Here is a 17,196-nt window from a genome sequence, read left to right on the forward strand (position 1 = left end):
TCAATGTTAAATATTAAGAAATGTTCATATTTTGAACACATTTCATCCAAAATAAATAAAAGATTTTATAAAATTACAGTAAAATAATGAAAATGTTTAAATCTAAAGAAAATGAATGAACTATAATAAAAGTAATATAAATTTTAATTTTTGAAAAGATTTTTTAGAGAAATACAAGATATGTAAGGGAAAAATTACAAATAAACAATGAAAATGTTTCTACATTAGAGATAGGAAATGTAATTTTAGACCAGAATACAAAATATGTTATTAATAATTTTAGAAAGAATCGAAAAAGCAAACCAATTTCTATAAAAATAGAACAGTTTTCGTTCTAGTTATAATAAAGTACACGTTCTTCTAGGAACAGTTTTTTTTTTAATAAGTTCAATAACAGTAATTGAGCAATTTTCGCTCCAATCCAAGGAAAATAATACAATTTTTGATAACAATTCCTAACATTTTCAAAAGACAAAAAAAAAAACAGAATAGTTTTCGTTACAATTTTAATGATAATTTGTTAAATCTATTGTTCGTTACGTTTCGATGTTAATTACAATGTGTTCTGTATTTGGGAATGATCAGCATTCGAAATTGGTTATTATTGAATTGACAAAAGAATTGTCGTGTCCCAGGGATGGTTTTCTAGACACTGTGGGATATCTTCTTCTGTTGTCTGTTGTGGAGCCTTAGGTTTGGTAAATAATGAATTGAACGACTTTTACTTTCGGTTTATTATTAAAATATTCTTCAAAGTGTTTGCTTTATTGTGGTTCTTCACCCAATAGTTGATTCTTTAGCGCTCTTCCTAAGACTAATTACAAATCCTTACTAAGTTAACTAAGCAAGGGGTGGGAGTTTGAGGAGTAAGCACGATTTTTATAAGACTGCTCTTATACGAATTTTGCCAATTCTGCGTCTGGATGAAAATATGAGCGATGTTCTTTCAGTAGCTGGTCTCGATGAAGGCTACCTTTATGCTGATGTATATATTTATTATGGCGACTAAGAGACACTATATTAACAATAATAATTGTAATAATAACGGTTGTGTTGTGTCGAATGTTCTCCACTAAATCGATGTGTCTAGTTTCTATGGCTAAAAATTCAGTATTCCATTAATTATTAGTTACAGTTAGATGGAGCAATTGTGCTAGTGGAGAAGAGGTGACCAGTTAAACAGACTAGAGGAGTGCGGTTATTTGCACAATATTATTCCTCTACTCTGCCGGCATTTTGCAGTTGTTCGCGAACTGGTTGTGTGCTGGCGACAACTGCTCCAACACGTACAGAACCGTCGGCCACCGACCAACTCAAACAACGCACCGACCAATTGATCCTCTCTCATGTCTCTCTACCATTCTCTCACTTTTGCACATATAGATATGCACATGATCTGCACTATTTACATGCAGATATGCTCATTAAATTACACGCTGCAATCATATGGATTTCCATAAAATGAAATACATTGCGTATATCCTTCCCTGTTACACTGCGTTTCCCACGAAATATCGATATGCAAATTCTGTTCAGCAGAATCGAATCCAATCTGATCTTTTCTTGAATAATTTTGGACTGAATCTACATAATCACATCAATTTTAATATGTATAGAGATATAGTTTTAATTGTAACCGATTTGCTTAAATTTTAAATCAAAATTCAAGTCAACTTAATAAATTTTCATAAATGATTCAATTAGATCAATTTTTCAATAAAATTGTTGCATGTTTACAAACTAAATACTCTTTTTCATAGTTTTCTTTAATAATAGATTAATTATCGAATGATTAAGAGAATTTTAGATGCAGGAATAAATTAATTAAAAAATAACTATCTGCAAGTTTCGTTTCTTTAGATGCGTACACATTTGTGTGTGTCTATACTCGGAAAATGTCTTGACAATTTTGCTTGTTCTTTGAATTTTGCGCAGAGTGAGAGAGAGAGAGGTACAGCATTGTTCGAATTACGTTCGAGTACGCATTGGACTATTTTTTCGCCTTGATCTTTCGTTGGGTAATTGTCGGTGGTTTTGATGTCACCGCATGTCGGCGAATTCGTTAATTAGAGTAATTCCAGGTAGCCAATTAAGTAAATAAAGCGCGTAAAAAAACGCGCACGTTAATTGGTCCGAGTCGCAGGATCGGGCTCCGCCGTGCCGAGATGTTTTAACCCTCTTCATATCTTTCATACCGCCTATTTTTCTAAACGTTCTTATTTCTTTTGTTTACAGATAATGCAGTGGACCAGGCACCGTTTGAAATCAATACTTTAAGAACGTGATATACCTGATAGTTTAGCTGGAATCGAGTTTGTCGGGAAGAGCTGAAAATCAAAAAGGAAACATGGCAGTGAAGGCATTCAGAAGGATATCGCCGAAAGCTTTCGCGCTCAGCGCGATCTTCCTGACGGTGCTTCTTTGTATCTACTATGCGAGCAACTCCAACGAGTCTAGGTTGGATGCGAGATCGCAGGAGGCGGCCGCCCTCGTCGGCGAAGGTGTTGGCAAGGAAGAGTCCAGATCGGAGGACGGTTCGAAGAGGAAGACGAGCAGGCAGTTCGAGACGTGCCCGACTCTGGCACCGGCCGAGGTCGACGTCAATACCGTCGACGTCTTCAAGGACTTCGAATTCCAGGTGAGAAACATATTCTCTCTCCACTTTTGCCCTTTACACCCTTACATGCACGGCCCAATTTGCACTTTAAAGCCGCGCCTATGTTTTACGAGCACTCTCCGCGTTCTGCAAGGGTGTATAAATTAAAACAAAAAAAAACAGGAATGAAGAAAAGAAGCGAACAGAAGAAAAAAAAGAGTGAAGAAATTGAGAAAAAGGGAAACGCGAACCTGGGTATGTTTAAAATATGAGACCCTACCCTGTAATTTATTCTAATTACATGCGACTTAAATAAATCAAAAAATGGTAATCGTCCTGCTTCGCCCCCCTCGAGATTCCCCACAACGATCCGAATTCAAAACGCTCTGATTTATGATCACTTCTGCCGCCTTCGCAAAACCCACCCCCACTGATATATTCATCAATATCAATTTCGAACAAAAAAGAAAAGAATAAAACAACAAACTTCGTTGTGGTCCGATGCTTTTATTCCATTTATCGAGATTGGCTGTGGACGAGAAACAAGCGAAAACATTGTTTTCGAATCACCGATGCAGAGCAACCTTGATGACTTTATATTATCAAATTAGAAGCAGTCTTGATTCTCTCCCTTATTCTTATTCTCTCGCTGTTCATGGTTATGCATTCGAGCAATGCCCATTAAAGACGAGGACTTTCCAAGATTTCATCTTCGTGCATCTAAATACGAATATTTTAATTACGTTACTCTTTCTTTTCCCATTTGATTCACTTCAGTTTAGAAATTTAATTGACGAAGCGTTAAATCCGTTACGGCGCGCGTTTCTCAATTAATATTGTCTAATTGCATTTAAGTCGATTCAAACATAATGTTCGTCATTTGATGTTAATCACCTACGGATTTCCCCAAGCATTCAACTTAGATTCACATCAACCGCAACAAAGTTGTTTGTTTATTGTAATAAACATAATATTGTGCAAGAACCAATTGAATTGCAAAATATTGGAAGTTAGTTTCCAGAATCTATAATTTTAATTAGAATTGCAGTTATTACATAATTTATGTTTCTTCATCGTTTTTTTACACGTAAAACAAATATGATATAAAAAAAATTATAATGATTTAGGTTTTGTATTTTGCTTTAAGTTAGATTATGCTCGTACGTTCTCAAATACATTGAAGTCGTGCAGATATACTAAGTTCTTTGTGTTCAGAACAATGTCATGACCGTTATGTAATGTTATTTAGGATGAGCGATTTTCCGTAGCTTAGTTGAGTCATGGAAAAATTATTATATTTTTTTTGTTATTTAATATCATGGAAAAATCAGTTGTGTTTGCTTTAAAAACAAATGTAATATGTTGAATGCAATTGTTTTAATAGGATTTGTAACTTGGATAATATTAACTAAAATTTAGTCGTTAGTTGCATTTCCCATTATAACGAAATCGATATGTTTTGTAAATATTTTAATTAATTGGTTTGTTTTGCCCTGTAAAGTTATTTTCATGATAATGCTGTGATGTACGGTGATTGTAAAAGTTCTTTTTTATTTCTGTTATTTTACAGCCGACGTGGATGAAAATGAAGGAATACTGGGATAAGCCGTTCGAAGACCGGTTCGAGCGCCAGAAAATGGATCCCGAACGTCCGCCGTTAAAAGTAAATAGATATACCCTAAATCCCTTCCTCCCCTATCAAAAAGTTTCTCTAACGCTAGTTGAGATTTTGTATTCTTTTATTTTATATTGTTCTTTCTTTTGCCCTCTTAGGTGATAATAGTGCCTCATTCGCATAACGATCCGGGCTGGCTGAAGACCTTCGAGAACTACTTCCATTATCAGTCCCGACCCATCATGAACAACATGGTGATGAAGCTGCAGCAGCACAAGAATCTAACGTTTATCTGGTCGGAGATAGCGTTCTTGAACGCCTGGTGGGAGGTGGCGCACCCCAGCAAACAGCGGGCGCTGAAGGCGTTGGTCAATTCGGGACGTCTTGAGATCACAACCGGTGGATGGGTGATGACCGATGAGGCGAATGCCCATATGTACGCGATGATCGATCAGCTGATCGAAGGGCATCAATGGGTGCTCACGAATCTTGGCATAAAGCCGAGATCCGGATGGTCCATTGACCCGTTCGGTCACGGAAGCACTCAGCCCTACCTGCTGGCAGCATCCGGTGTCAAAGGCACCATCATCCAACGGATCCATTACGCGTGGAAGCAGTGGCTGGCGCTGAAGCAGTACGGCGACTTCAAGTGGGTGCCAAATTGGGGCGGAAACAGCGGAACGATCCTCACCCACAATCAACCCTTCGACATATACTCGATAAAGCACAGCTGCGGTCCTCATCCGTACGTCTGCCTGAACTTTGATTTCCGTAAGGTGCCCGGCGAATACACGGAGTATTCTGTTAAGGCGCAAGCGATCACCGAGAAGAACGTGAAGGAGAAGAGCGAGCTACTGCTGGAGCAGTACTCGAGGACCGGTTCTCTGTTCCCGCACAACGTCGTCCTGATGCCTCTGGGGGATGACTTCAGATACAACGTCGCTGAGGAATGGGACCAGCAGTACACAAATTACATGAAACTGGTCAACTACGTGAACGCCAACAAAGAGACGTACAAAACGGAAATCGTGTTCGGAACGCCTAAGGACTACTTCGATGCCATCTTGGAGCGCTACGATCAGTTCCCCACTCTCCGTGGAGACTTCTTCGTCTACTCGGACATATTCTCGGAGGGCAGACCGGCCTACTGGTCCGGATACTTTACGACTAGGCCCTTCATGAAAATCCTCGACAGAGAATTGGAGAACAGCCTGAGGGCTTCGGAGATCCTTTACACAATAGCAATAAACAGTGCGCGCCAGAAGAATATTTTACCGTACCTCAAGATCCTCGAAAGAGATTACGAGAAATTGGTGATGGCCAGAAGGAATTTGGGTCTATTCCAACATCACGACGCCATAACTGGCACCAGCAAATCCTTCGTGATGCGCGACTACGGTCTGAAACTGTTCGAGAGTTTAAGGGACACCGTCAAGATCCAGCAGAACGCGCTGCAAAGTCTGATGCTGACGAATCCGATCAAATCAGAAAGAAACGTGGTGCTCAGCGATTTGGAGCGGGACTCTTACGAGAAGCTCCCGAAGAAGACGATAATAGTTTTGGAGACGGGAAAGTCGAGGAAAATAATTCTATTTAATTCGCAGACGGAGAGACAGGATCAATACATCCAGTTGAGGGTCAACAGCCCAGACGTGAGGGTGCTGAACAGCAACAACGAAGAGATCCAGATACAAATAAACCCAGTTTGGAATTACACCGACAACAGACTGTTCATATCGCCGGACGAGTACGAGCTAGTCTTTGTAGCATCTCTACCACCGCTCTCTATAGCTACTTACAACATAACGTACAAAGTTTCGGAAGATCAATTGGCGATGATCTACTGCAATCGTTGCCACCGTAAACCGAATGACGAGAACTTCCAGAGCAGCAAATTCATAATCAAAAATACCCAAACCGGGGATGTACAATTAGAAAATCAAAAATTCCGTATCTTATTTAACGGAAACACCGGCTTCATGAAGAGCATAACGCGAAAGGCGACGAGGAAGACGACGCAATGCGCAATTCAATTTGCCGCTTACAGGAGCGCCCAATTCCACTCCGGCGCGTATCTCTTCATGCCGGACCCCAACGAAAGGGAAATCGAGAAGGATGTCTTGCAACAGTACAAAGACCAGCTGAGCATCATCATAACTTCAGGTTCGGTTTCTAGCGAAATAACTGTGATCTACGGTCCGTTCCTCACTCACACGGTCCGTATTTATCACTTGGATTCACCCATCTCCGACGGCATTTACGTGGAGAACGTGGTCGACTTTGAGAATCCGCCTAAGAACAGGGAGACGGAGTTGTTCATGCGTTTGGTGACTGAAATACAGAACGGAGAACCGCCAGAGTTTTACACGGATTCGAATGGTTTTTCGATGCAGAAGCGCACCAAAGTCGAGAAGATCGGCATCGAAGGAAACTATTTTCCAATTACGACGATGGCCTACATTCAAGACGATGCCATGAGAATCTCGCTGCTGACCAACCATGCTCAAGGTGCGGCCAGCTGGCAGCCCGGATTCCTCGAGGTGATGCTGGACAGGAGGACGCTTTACGACGACTCCCGAGGAATGGGCGAGGGCGTTGTGGACAACAGAAAGACCACGCATAAATTCTGGATGCTCCTCGAAGACGTCTCACCGTCGAAACTGAAGAAGGAAAACACCCGTTTCGAGAACACCGAGTACGGTGATACTCTGCGCACCTTCAACGGCAACGAACCGATGAAGATCGAATCCTACTCAAGACCATCTCTGTTTGCCAATCACCAATCGAACAATCTGAACTATCCGTTCAGCGCGTTCATCCTGGAGGAGGGCATCGAGATCCGTGAGGACGTGATCAATTTGATCAACGCCGAGTTTCCGTGCGACTTCCACTTGGTCACACTAAGGACGCAGCCGGATCCCGTTTACACTCAATTCCCCTCGAACAGTGCCCTTCTGGTCATGCACAGGCAGGGCTACATGTGTTCGGTGAACCATAATTACACGTGCCAAGTGAGCAGCCTGAAATCGGGCGCCAACTTCAACATGGTTCGGGTCAAGTCGATCACCCCGACGACTCTGACGGGAACGGAAACGACGGGCGATTCCATCAAAGACTTCTCCGACATCAACATCAGCACCATGGCTTTGCAGACGTACAACATTACTTTCAACTGAGTTCGAGTTACACTTTTGTGATCCTAGATTTTAACAAAGAATGAAAATAACGAAACATGAATTTAAAAAAGAAAATAAAAAAAGAAAACGCTAAATTGTATAGTAGATAGATTTCTTTTATTTTTATTATTATTATTATTATAATTATTTCTTTGATTTAAGTTTTTAAAAGAGTTGTAGATAATGTTTGTATATAGAAGAAAGAGAACTTTTATATTTTAAGACGAGAAAGATTGAAACAATTAATATATTTAAATGGTGTGAGTGCGACTGTGTTCCGTTCTCTGTTTCTTTATTACTGTTTTTGCCCTCTATTCTACTGATTTAACCATGAGAATGAAGCAGATTTAAAGACATAATATGACTTTTATTTCATACGAATTATTATTATTTTCAATCTGTTTCATTTTGAAGCAAACGCAAAGTTCTATTTGTAAATGAAGCATAAATAAAAGACACGAACGACATGGAAAACACGTAACAGTATTAGATTAAAATGGAGCGAATTTAATTTTAAACTTGTCTTTACTTTTGCGATCGTCAACTTTAGTTTAGATATGTTATTATTATTATTTTTTATTATTATTATTATCAATGTAAGGATTCGGAATGGAAAGCAAATTGTTGTTCGCATGTATGACTCAGACTGATAATATATCCTAATTTATTTTTTATTTCCACAAAAAAAAAAGAAATGAAATGTTATGCCAGAAATAAATGAATTGAACGAAATAGTTTCTTTGTTTTCATTTTAATACCTTTATCTAAAAGCAAACAAAAATTAATAGTCTTTCATAATGAAAAAAAAAGAAATATTCTACATTAATCATTTAAAGATTTGAGTGCTCTTTCTCAATGTGAAAGACCTCATTGTCCACCAACAAAATAATACCGTAATCGAAGTCGAGTATCTGGAAATACCACATACCAATCTTATCTTAACAACTTGTAATAATATATGAGAATCATAAGAATATTTACTATATATTTAAAAATTACTTATAGCTAAGATTTTAGTATTTAATAGAAATCTAAATAAGTTATAACTAACTTTAAGTAAACTTTTTTTTTTCTTTCTCCTGCTTCTTCCCTTTAGGAAGAACCTCTACCATTTAGCTACGTCCTGTTTTCCTTTTGTATAACTTTCACAAAAATTAAGTAATTCCAATATGATTGTGATATAATTTATTTATTTATTTGCATTATACTATCTTATAATATAAAGACATATACATTATTTATAAAAGTACCTATGAAGTAAAACATTTATAAAATTGTGTAAGTTGTAGGATGTAGGCATTCGCTTTGTGGTCGCAATACATTTTGAACTTGTAAAAATCTGCACATAATGATATACCAGTATCATCTTGTTTCAAGAATACGCGCAGTCTCAGAGCAAAGATCTTAATAATTATAAAGATGTCCCAATATAAATAATAAATTTACAGAAAATCAATATCAGGTCTACCCAAAACCGAAAAACATGGCAAGTGGTATACGACACAAAAAAGTTTGGGAACCTCTGATTTAGATAGTTGGTAGAGGTTGGTACACTTGCATCCATAAGTTTTATTGGTGTTATCCGTCAAAATGAAATCAGTTGCGATGGATGTCAGCTAGCAAACAACAAAACAAGTTGGCTGGGCTTATCGAATGCAGTGGTCGAAAGCAGAGACGTAGTTTCGTTTATTGCTCTGAACTTACTACAGAACTGCGATTGTTGATAATCGAAGAAATAAATGCAATTATTATGTGAGTTCGTGATCTTGCTGAAAGTGCGCACTTTAAACTCTGAACTGATTAAGTAGCTAGGAAAAAAGCGTAATTTCCCCCCGACTGAACAGGATCTTCCTCGGATAAGGATAATGCTCTCGACTGGAATAAGGATTGTAAGAGGTCCTGATTGGACTTGGGGTGATCAAGGTAACTGCGGTTTATTTTTAAACGTATGTTTATATAACGAGTGCACTGCATTGTTTGTGTTTCAGATGGTGGTGAAGGTTATGTGGGAACAGTGTGTGAAGTTGGGAAGTCCGGCACGGTGGGATCCCCTGATAAAACTGTGGTGGTGCAATGGGACAATGGCACCAGGACAAACTACAGAGTTGGATACACAAACAAGTTTGATCTGAGGGTAATAGACAATGCACAGGCCGGTGTTAAACAGCAGAACATAGCCTGTGATGGTTGCAACAGTCAAGGTATTTCAGGGATGAGATTTAAATGCATCACATGCTTTGACTATGACCTTTGCTATATGTGCTATCATGGCAATATGCATAATTTGAATCATCCATTCAAGAGGTTTGATAGTGCCACATCCTCTGGGTAATAAGCAATAGTGGTTTTTTTTTTAATGTAATTTCTATTTTTGTGTCTTTGAAGGGTTGATTTACCTGTGAGGAGAAATGCAATGCAAGGTGAGCTGTATGGTATATTCGAAGGAGCCAAAGTAGTTAGGGGATTCAATTGGGAATGGGGAGACCAAGATGGTGGTCAAGGTAATAAATGTAGTTTCAACAAGAAGAATGTTTTCCAAACTATTGATTATTTTACCAGGAAAAGTGGGTAAAGTGTTGGACATCAGAGGCTGGGATAATGAGAGCAGCAGATCAGTGGCCAATGTCACTTGGGCGAATGGTTCAACAAATGTTTACAGATTGGGCCACAAGGGAAATTGCGATATAAAATATGTTGAAGCAGCAAGTGGAGGGCGTTACTACATTGAACACCTGCCTATTCTAGGTAATTACCTTACAATTTCATTTGAGAAAACTATAGTTTAGCGAAAGTGAAAGTTCTCCTCTTTTTTTTTATGATTTCATATATTGATGTACAATAATACATAATTCATATTGCTGATGAAATCGCAATTAGAAAACTTGCGGTTAATTATTACATTTTCACGTTCGGTTGCCTGCTATTTATTATATTTGCATATTTTAAGGACATATTGTTGAGCAAGTGCAAGTGAAGCCTGTCCGCTTGGGTCCAGTACCGTTCAGTGTGGGAGATAAAGTACAGGTATTAGTCAACATCGAGCAGTTGAGGGAAATGCAGCAAGGTCACGGCGGTTGGAACCCCAAGATGGGAGAGGTAAAGTTTGAAAAGAATTTAAGAGGACGATTGAATTAAAAAAAAAAAACTTTTGCTTATTTCTAGTTCATAGACAAAGTCGGCACTGTCCATCGTGTTACAGACAAGGGAGATATACGAGTTCAGTACGAGGGTTGCAACAATCGATGGACGTACAACCCAAAGAGTCTCTGCAAGGTTAACAGTTTCGCTGTTGGTGATATAGTCAGTGTTATATGCGATGAAGATGAAGTAAAAAAATTGCAGAAAGGTCACGGCGAATGGATCGAAATAATGAAGAATGTTCGTTTGAATCCTATTTGAATGGACGTGCATTTATTGTGAATATGATTACAGGCTATAGGCAAGTTGGGGAAAGTGATTAAGCTGTATCACGATGGAGATCTGAGGGTGCAACTGGATGGTCAAGCTTGGACTTTGAATCCACAATGCGTCAGAGTCGTTCCTGGGAGCGCCGCCGAATTGGCCAACACTATGCAAGCGACACAAAACCAAAGACAAGAACCTTCGAGTAAGTTTTCACAATTTCTTTTAATTATTCATATATATATATTTCGGATTTTATTGTTATGAATTTCAGTGCAATGGCAACCGTCGAATGGTTCTGAAAGGAATAGTATTGCAGATCAGCTCGTTCGAGCGGCTCAGGGTAATCTGGGTCTCGTCGTCAAACTGCTTCAAAAGATATCCTATGTAGACATGCAGAGCGGTGGTAAAACGGCATTACAGGTGGCTTCGCATCAAGGCCAATTGGAAATAGCCAAGGTATTAATACAGGCGGGCGCAGATGTTAACTGTCAGGACAGCGATGGAGATACGTGTCTCCATTATGCTGCATTCGGGAATCAGGCGGAGATCCTGAAATTACTTATAAACACCGGTGCCAACCTGAATACTCCGAACAAAGGAGGATGCACCGCTCTGCACATTGCCGCACACAAGAAACCAGCGAAATGTGTGCAGGTCCTTTTGGCGGCAGGAGCAGATCCGAACAGCAAAGATTGTTACGGCGATACAGCCCTGCACGACGCTATTGGTAAGGATAGTTTCCAAGTGATCGAACAACTGTGCTCTGCTTCCGGTATGGATTTCACCCTTCGGAATAAGCGCGGATTCAACGTGTTGCATCACGCGGCGCTGAAAGGTAAGAATTTCGCAACTGTGAAATTGCTGGCGCAGGCCAGACAATTAGTTGATGTGAAGAAGGACGACGGTTTTTCCGCACTTCATTTAGCGTCGTTGAACGGCCACAAGGACGTCGTAGAAACTCTAGTCAAGGATGGACACGCGGACACGGACCTCAGGAACAACAGAAATCAATCCGCGCTCCTCTTAGCGGTCAGCCAGGGACACAGCAGCATCATAGAGCTGCTCGTCAAGCTGAAAGCCGATATTAATGCCAAAGATGAGGATGGACTTACTGCTTTGCATATCGTACTGACGAGGATGTCACAGGTATGCACTGAGATCCGGCAGGAGCAGAGTCCCGACATATTCATGATTCTCCAAGCCTTACCCGAGTACGTCATCGCGAACAGACAATACATAGCGATTGCCTGCTACCTGATTCAGCAAGATATAGATTTGGAACTGCTGAACGCCAAAGGACAAACGGCTCTGAGTCAACTTCATGATTCTCAACTGCAGGAACTCTTGAAGAGCTATAAACCCGTCGTCGACAGTAACCAGCTGTTGCAGAATATAATAGGCGATGTGCACACCTTACATTTGGAAGATGGTGCGGCAGCCGGTGCCATCGAAGGCTACAACCTACCTGAAAACGCTAGGAGTAGTCCAAGCAAAAACGTGGAATGCGCGAAGCGCAGAAGTCGCAAAACCGAACAGAATAAACAAGAAAAAGTTGGCTGTTCATCTTCCGAAGGCTCTCCGAGCCACAAGAGCGAACATTCGTACGAGAACGAGACCAAGCCCAAAGCCGCCGAATGTTCTGTCTGCTCCGACTACACTGTACAGAACGTCACGTTGGAACCCTGCAACCATAGGCTAGCCTGCGAGGAGTGCTCTTCTCGCATAAGGAAGTGCTTCGACTGCGGAGACACCGTTCTAAGACGCGTAACAATGGACGGTAGGTTGATACCGTACAAGCATCGACAACCTAGCGCCGAGAGGTTGCGTTACCTGGAAACGAAAGTTGCTGAATTTGAAGAGTTGCAGGCGTGCAGCATCTGCATGGAACGGAGGAGAAACGTTGTCTTCCTTTGCGGACACGGCACGTGTTCGCGTTGCGCAGATACCCTGAAGATTTGCCACATGTGTCGAAAGACAATATCCAAGAAAATTCCAGTTTATTAATTATTTTTTACTATATATATATTTACATATTTAAAGATTTTTTAAAGACAAGAGGATTTATATATATATATATTTAACGAGAAATAATATATTTGAATTTCACTGCCCACAAGAAAGGAAATTCTGTCCAGGAAGGTTTTTGCGTACAAAAGATGTTCAAATCTGCACAACAATATAATTTGCGATTGAACTAATAACGTTCATTTCCTTTCCTTTAAGGGACATATATATATATTTTAGTGTAATTTCGTGAATTGTCTTCACCGATATATTTATAATTTTAGGACGATGATCAGAGAAGCAGTCATCTTCTATGCATACTAAAAGCATAAGAGGCGTCTCAATATATATATGATAAGACTGCTATATATGTTACAAACAAAAATAGACGAAAATCTAATTGAAGCTAAAACGGGTTGCTGAATAATGGACGGACATATATATTGATTGTATATAAAAAAAAAGTACATTGCAGACAAGAAATAGTATATATATATATACATATTATGCCAATTCTCGTGTTCGCAATCCTAAATAATAATTTATTTAATTTTCTGTGATGCGATTTGAGAGATATTTTTTATTTGTTTCATTGTACATATGATATATAAATATATATATATTCAAACAATAATTAAATATTTACGATTTTACATCGCAATAGTTTTCATTCCCTTTTATTTTTTCTTTCTTTGTTTCGCATACGCATACTTATTTTAAGCTGAGAGAAATGTCGTGATATATATATAAGAAAGTTATAATTAAAAAAAAAATGTGTTTGATTTTTACGTAACGTAATTTATTTAGTGTACATTTAGGAACGCGAAATATTACTATTATTTGTATTAGATGGATTTTAGTTTTCATTTATATATTGAATTTCCGACTGATCTGGCAGAGAACGACGACGACGAAAAAAAAAAGCAAAGAAAGGATGTAATTTTACATGATTTGTAAACGCTGATTATTATATTATGCTTCAGGTATTTTAAATGTTTGAATAATAAATACGAAACGAAAACGTTTTTTCTTTTCTTTATCAATCCACAACACAATGCATTTATTTTCATGCATTGTTTCATTAAATAAATAACGAAAAAGATAAGATAATAAATAGATTTCATTTGAATAATTTGTATATTTATTTCGTTATAATTTGAAAAATTCAATTGATATATGTATATAATACAAGATTCTTGTAAGGATTTTTATAAAACTCTAAATATAAATTTATATATATATATATAAAAAAAATACAGTATAAAATGATATTTATACAATAGTATGTAAAGCTTACTTAAGTATTCGAGTATTGCAATTCCCATGTAAAACAACGATTTTATGCTTACATTTAAAATAATCATTGAAAATGTCATTGTAGCCACCCCTGTCCCTCCACCAAGTGCACAGCTGCCTATTGAATCCACAATTGAGCGTGTGAATCATTTCCGGCCTCTCGTATCCCACAAGAGTGTAGAAATCTTGGTCTCCGAGGTGTCCTCTGAACTTGAATTTCTCCACCATCGCGCTGACACTCTCCTTCTTGATAATTTCCCTATAAGCCTCGCTCTTTCTTATTGCACTCAGATTAAACAGGATCACGCCAGAATTGTATCCCTGGAAACCCTTAGGATGAGGTTCGCCCGCCTTCACCTCCTTGTCATGATAAAAGTCCCCAAATGTAGAGTTATGCTTCTGCTTGAAACTGTACAAAATGTGTCTGTACACCGGAGACAGTTCAGGGGCCAAGCCAAATAAAGTACCATTACCAAAACTGAAATTAAACAAAACAAATCAGTATCGTAATTAGGATTAATTAGCAAGTAATCTCACTTATCAAATTCCTTAAAAAGTAACAATACGTCTTCCTTAAAATGTAAATCACAGTCCAATATAATTGCTCTGTTTTGGGTTTTCGCAATGCGATGCAGACCCAAAGAGAGATAAAACAGAGCGTCACTATAATACGTTCCTACAATAAAATTAATATTACTTAATCCTATAAGAGAGAATTATTAATCTTTACCTGGCCTGGAACTGAAAAATGGAGTCATGGCATTGACAATGTCCTGGATGGATGCAGCTAAAGTCTGTATATCGTAGAACGTATATTGCACATTAATACTGGTGGCGTTGATGATTTTGTTGATTTCGCTTTGGGCAAGAATTCTGGAGTGCTCATCAACGATGATGTGGAAATTCAATGGGACAGAGCTCACGTTCATGAGGTTGTTCAGCAGGTTGTTGAAGTTGTACATCAGCGGGGATTTGTCTATGACTTTGGTGAAGATCAGCCACAAATTGTAGTCGTTGTCCAGTTTGATCGCCTTCTCCATCGGCTCAACATTCTCCGCTTTGAATAACCGCAGCTGCGATTTACTGTTATCATTGTCGTAAATGGTGAAGAGGTAGAAGAGGAGCACCAGTATCGTCAGAACTATCGATAAATTAAACAAAAAACGTAAACGACACATAATAAAAACGAAAACTGTTTACAAAAACATAACCTAATGTTGTCACAAACGTCAGAAAGAAAATAAACAAAAATATATGTGGTTCAGATTATGAAACAGCAGATGTCGCAGTTATTCAATTAAAACCCATAAAACTTTTGAAAACTTTTTTCTCTAATAGGATAAAATGTATCAAAAATCATGAATATTTTAATTGTAATTAGATAATTACTTTACTTTTATTAATTTACACAATGCAATCATTAGAATCTTGTAATTACAAAAGTTTTTTTTTTGAAACAAAATTATTTAAGTACTAAATTTGCTTCCAATAATCGATTCGTCCGTTTACAACTTTCCTAAATTAAATATATAATAAGTTCGTAGTTCAATTTGTTCAAATATATTATAATGTTAAACAAAAACAAAAATTTTCTTCAATTAATTTACAAAGATTTTAAAGTTTGCTTCTTGTTCTTAATTTCATAATTACAATTAATGTACGTTTGATTATAATTTAACTGTAAGGAAAAAAGTAAACTTTTGAAAGTTTTCATTCAAATTGGATTAATCCAATTGGCGCCTACCATTCCTACACATACTTTGTTTTCAAACTACGTTTCAAACGTCAAAACAACTTTAACCTAGAAATTTAAACAAACAAAATCACATTGAAAACAATTGAAAATGGAAGGACTCGAAGATAAAGATTTAACACCGATGCTCGAGTACGAAACTCAGATGTTCTTGGATATTGTTCACAACGACGGTTTAGTCGTAACTGCGAAGTGAGTGTTTGCACAATATAAGAAATATCCAATTAATATACCATTATTGTTATAATTTCAGGGGTCTCAGCATGGATTTGGTATTGATCAATCTATTCAAAGTGTACTGTGATCCTGGAAACCTGGTGATTGTACTTAATTGCACAGAATTTGAAGAAAAATATTATGTGGAAAAACTTAATAATCCTAATGTCCACACAACTACCTTTTCCACCAGTACAACAGAGAGGTAAAACAGTTACAATCAATCTTATAATAATCTAATTATTGTTACTTTAGAGAAGACATCTATTTATCTGGAGGAATACATTTTGTAACCACAAGGATATTAGTGGTGGATATGTTGAAAAAACGAATTCCAATTGATAAGATCACAGGTTTCATTGTCCTTCAAGCTCACAGGATCTTGGAGAGTTGTCAAGAAGCGTTTGTTTTAAGATTGTTTAGACAACACAATAAGGTAATTATTTTTTTTGAAATCATGGTATGAAGGGGTCTATTTCGCAAACCCGACAACCGAAAGACCGTCTAGTGAAATCCCGACTATATTGAAATCCCGACTACCATAAAAATGTTATTGTAGAAATTTATAATAACTAAAGACACTGTCGGGATTTCGATATAGTCGGGATTATGGTAGTGGTGATTATAACATAGTCGGGATTTTGAACGTCGGAATTTTGAGCCAGCCGGGATTTCGAACGTCGGAATTTTGTTATAGTCGGGATTTCAATACAGCCGGTATTTCGAACGTCGGGATTTTGAGCCAGCCGGGATTTCGATACACTCGGGATTTTGATACAGCCGGGATTTCCAACGTCGGGATTTTGATATAGTCGGGATTTTGAGCCAGCCGGGATTTCGATACACTCGGGATTTTGAACGTCGGGATTTTGATACAACCGGGATTTCGAACGTCGGGATTTTGATATAGTCGGGATTTTGAGCCAGCCGGGATTTCAATACAGCCGGGATTTTGATATAGTCGGGATTTTGAGCCAGCCGGGATTTCGAACGTCGGGATTTTGTTATAGTCGGGATTTCAATACAGCCGGGATTTCGAACGTCGGGACTTTGATATAGTCGGCATTTTGAGCCAGCCGGGATTTCGAACGTCGGGATTTCGAACATCGGGATTTTGAGCCAGCCGGGATTTCGA

At 38.3% G+C, this 17,196-nt stretch overlaps 4 protein-coding genes across 5 annotated transcripts in view; 3 read left to right on the forward strand and 1 right to left on the reverse strand.

Annotated features, from left to right (window-relative positions):
• The window catches only part of LOC108558288 (alpha-mannosidase 2), a 34,666-nt gene extending 27,170 nt beyond the window's left edge, over nucleotides 1-7,496 (forward strand). Inside the window, exons 2-4 of the mRNA XM_017915157.1 lie at nucleotides 2,236-2,638; nucleotides 4,167-4,259; nucleotides 4,370-7,496. Of these exons, the coding sequence (XP_017770646.1) occupies nucleotides 2,348-2,638; nucleotides 4,167-4,259; nucleotides 4,370-7,387 (3,402 nt within the window). The 5' untranslated portion in view covers nucleotides 2,236-2,347 and the 3' untranslated portion in view covers nucleotides 7,388-7,496. The remainder of the gene's footprint in view (nucleotides 1-2,235; nucleotides 2,639-4,166; nucleotides 4,260-4,369) is intronic.
• A 1,463-nt stretch (nucleotides 7,497-8,959) lies between these two features.
• LOC108558289 (E3 ubiquitin-protein ligase MIB2) lies at nucleotides 8,960-13,378 on the forward strand. Of its 2 annotated transcripts, XM_017915159.1 has the most exons (9): nucleotides 8,960-9,139; nucleotides 9,196-9,310; nucleotides 9,376-9,715; nucleotides 9,773-9,888; nucleotides 9,947-10,132; nucleotides 10,335-10,483; nucleotides 10,550-10,765; nucleotides 10,820-10,994; nucleotides 11,064-12,796. In XM_017915159.1, the coding sequence occupies exons 2-9, from the start codon at nucleotides 9,253-9,255 to the stop codon at nucleotides 12,794-12,796; spliced, it is 2,973 nt and encodes a 990-aa protein (XP_017770648.1). In that variant the 5' UTR covers nucleotides 8,960-9,139; nucleotides 9,196-9,252. The 2 variants fall into 2 exon arrangements, with proteins under 2 accessions (XP_017770648.1, XP_017770647.1); XM_017915158.1 differs by having other exon boundaries at nucleotides 8,960-9,310; nucleotides 11,064-13,378.
• A 710-nt stretch (nucleotides 13,379-14,088) lies between these two features.
• LOC108558286 (xyloside xylosyltransferase 1) lies at nucleotides 14,089-15,315 on the reverse strand. Its single transcript, XM_017915155.1, has 3 exons — nucleotides 14,823-15,315; nucleotides 14,630-14,768; nucleotides 14,089-14,570 (listed from the first exon to the last, which is right to left on the reverse strand). The coding sequence occupies exons 1-3, from the start codon at nucleotides 15,268-15,270 to the stop codon at nucleotides 14,090-14,092; spliced, it is 1,068 nt and encodes a 355-aa protein (XP_017770644.1). The 5' UTR covers nucleotides 15,271-15,315; the 3' UTR covers nucleotide 14,089.
• Nucleotides 15,316-15,855: 540 nt separating this feature from the next.
• Nucleotides 15,856-16,521, forward strand: LOC108558284 (DNA repair endonuclease XPF-like; the record flags this gene model as incomplete). Its single annotated transcript, XM_017915152.1, has 3 exons — nucleotides 15,856-16,037; nucleotides 16,099-16,266; nucleotides 16,317-16,521. Coding segments are annotated over exons 1-3 (474 nt in total), but the record flags the coding sequence as incomplete, so codon positions are not given.
• Between the last annotated feature and the right edge of the window lie 675 nt (nucleotides 16,522-17,196).

This window comes from Nicrophorus vespilloides, unplaced genomic scaffold (assembly GCF_001412225.1).
Source record: "Nicrophorus vespilloides isolate i.1.1-1 unplaced genomic scaffold, Nicve_v1.0, whole genome shotgun sequence".
Taxonomy (NCBI): Eukaryota; Metazoa; Arthropoda; class Insecta; order Coleoptera; family Silphidae; genus Nicrophorus; species Nicrophorus vespilloides.

What these genes read in the sequence shown, in the direction of transcription:
- LOC108558286 (XM_017915155.1), bottom strand. Translation starts at nt 15,270, where the DNA reads ATGTGTCGTTTACGTTTTTTGTTTAATTTATCGATAGTTCTGACGATA. An exon ending in ATTTTTCAGTTCCAGGCCAG is followed by an intron (nt 14,769 to 14,822) that starts GTAAAGATTAAT and finishes ATTTTATTGTAG; the next exon opens with GAACGTATTATAGTGACGCT. An exon ending in CTTTTTAAGGAATTTGATAA is followed by an intron (nt 14,571 to 14,629) that starts GTGAGATTACTT and finishes GTTTAATTTCAG; the next exon opens with TTTTGGTAATGGTACTTTAT.
- LOC108558289 (XM_017915158.1), top strand. Translation starts at nt 9,253, where the DNA reads ATGCTCTCGACTGGAATAAGGATTGTAAGAGGTCCTGATTGGACTTGG. An exon ending in GATAGTGCCACATCCTCTGG is followed by an intron (nt 9,716 to 9,772) that starts GTAATAAGCAAT and finishes GTGTCTTTGAAG; the next exon opens with GGTTGATTTACCTGTGAGGA. An exon ending in GGAACCCCAAGATGGGAGAG is followed by an intron (nt 10,484 to 10,549) that starts GTAAAGTTTGAA and finishes GCTTATTTCTAG; the next exon opens with TTCATAGACAAAGTCGGCAC.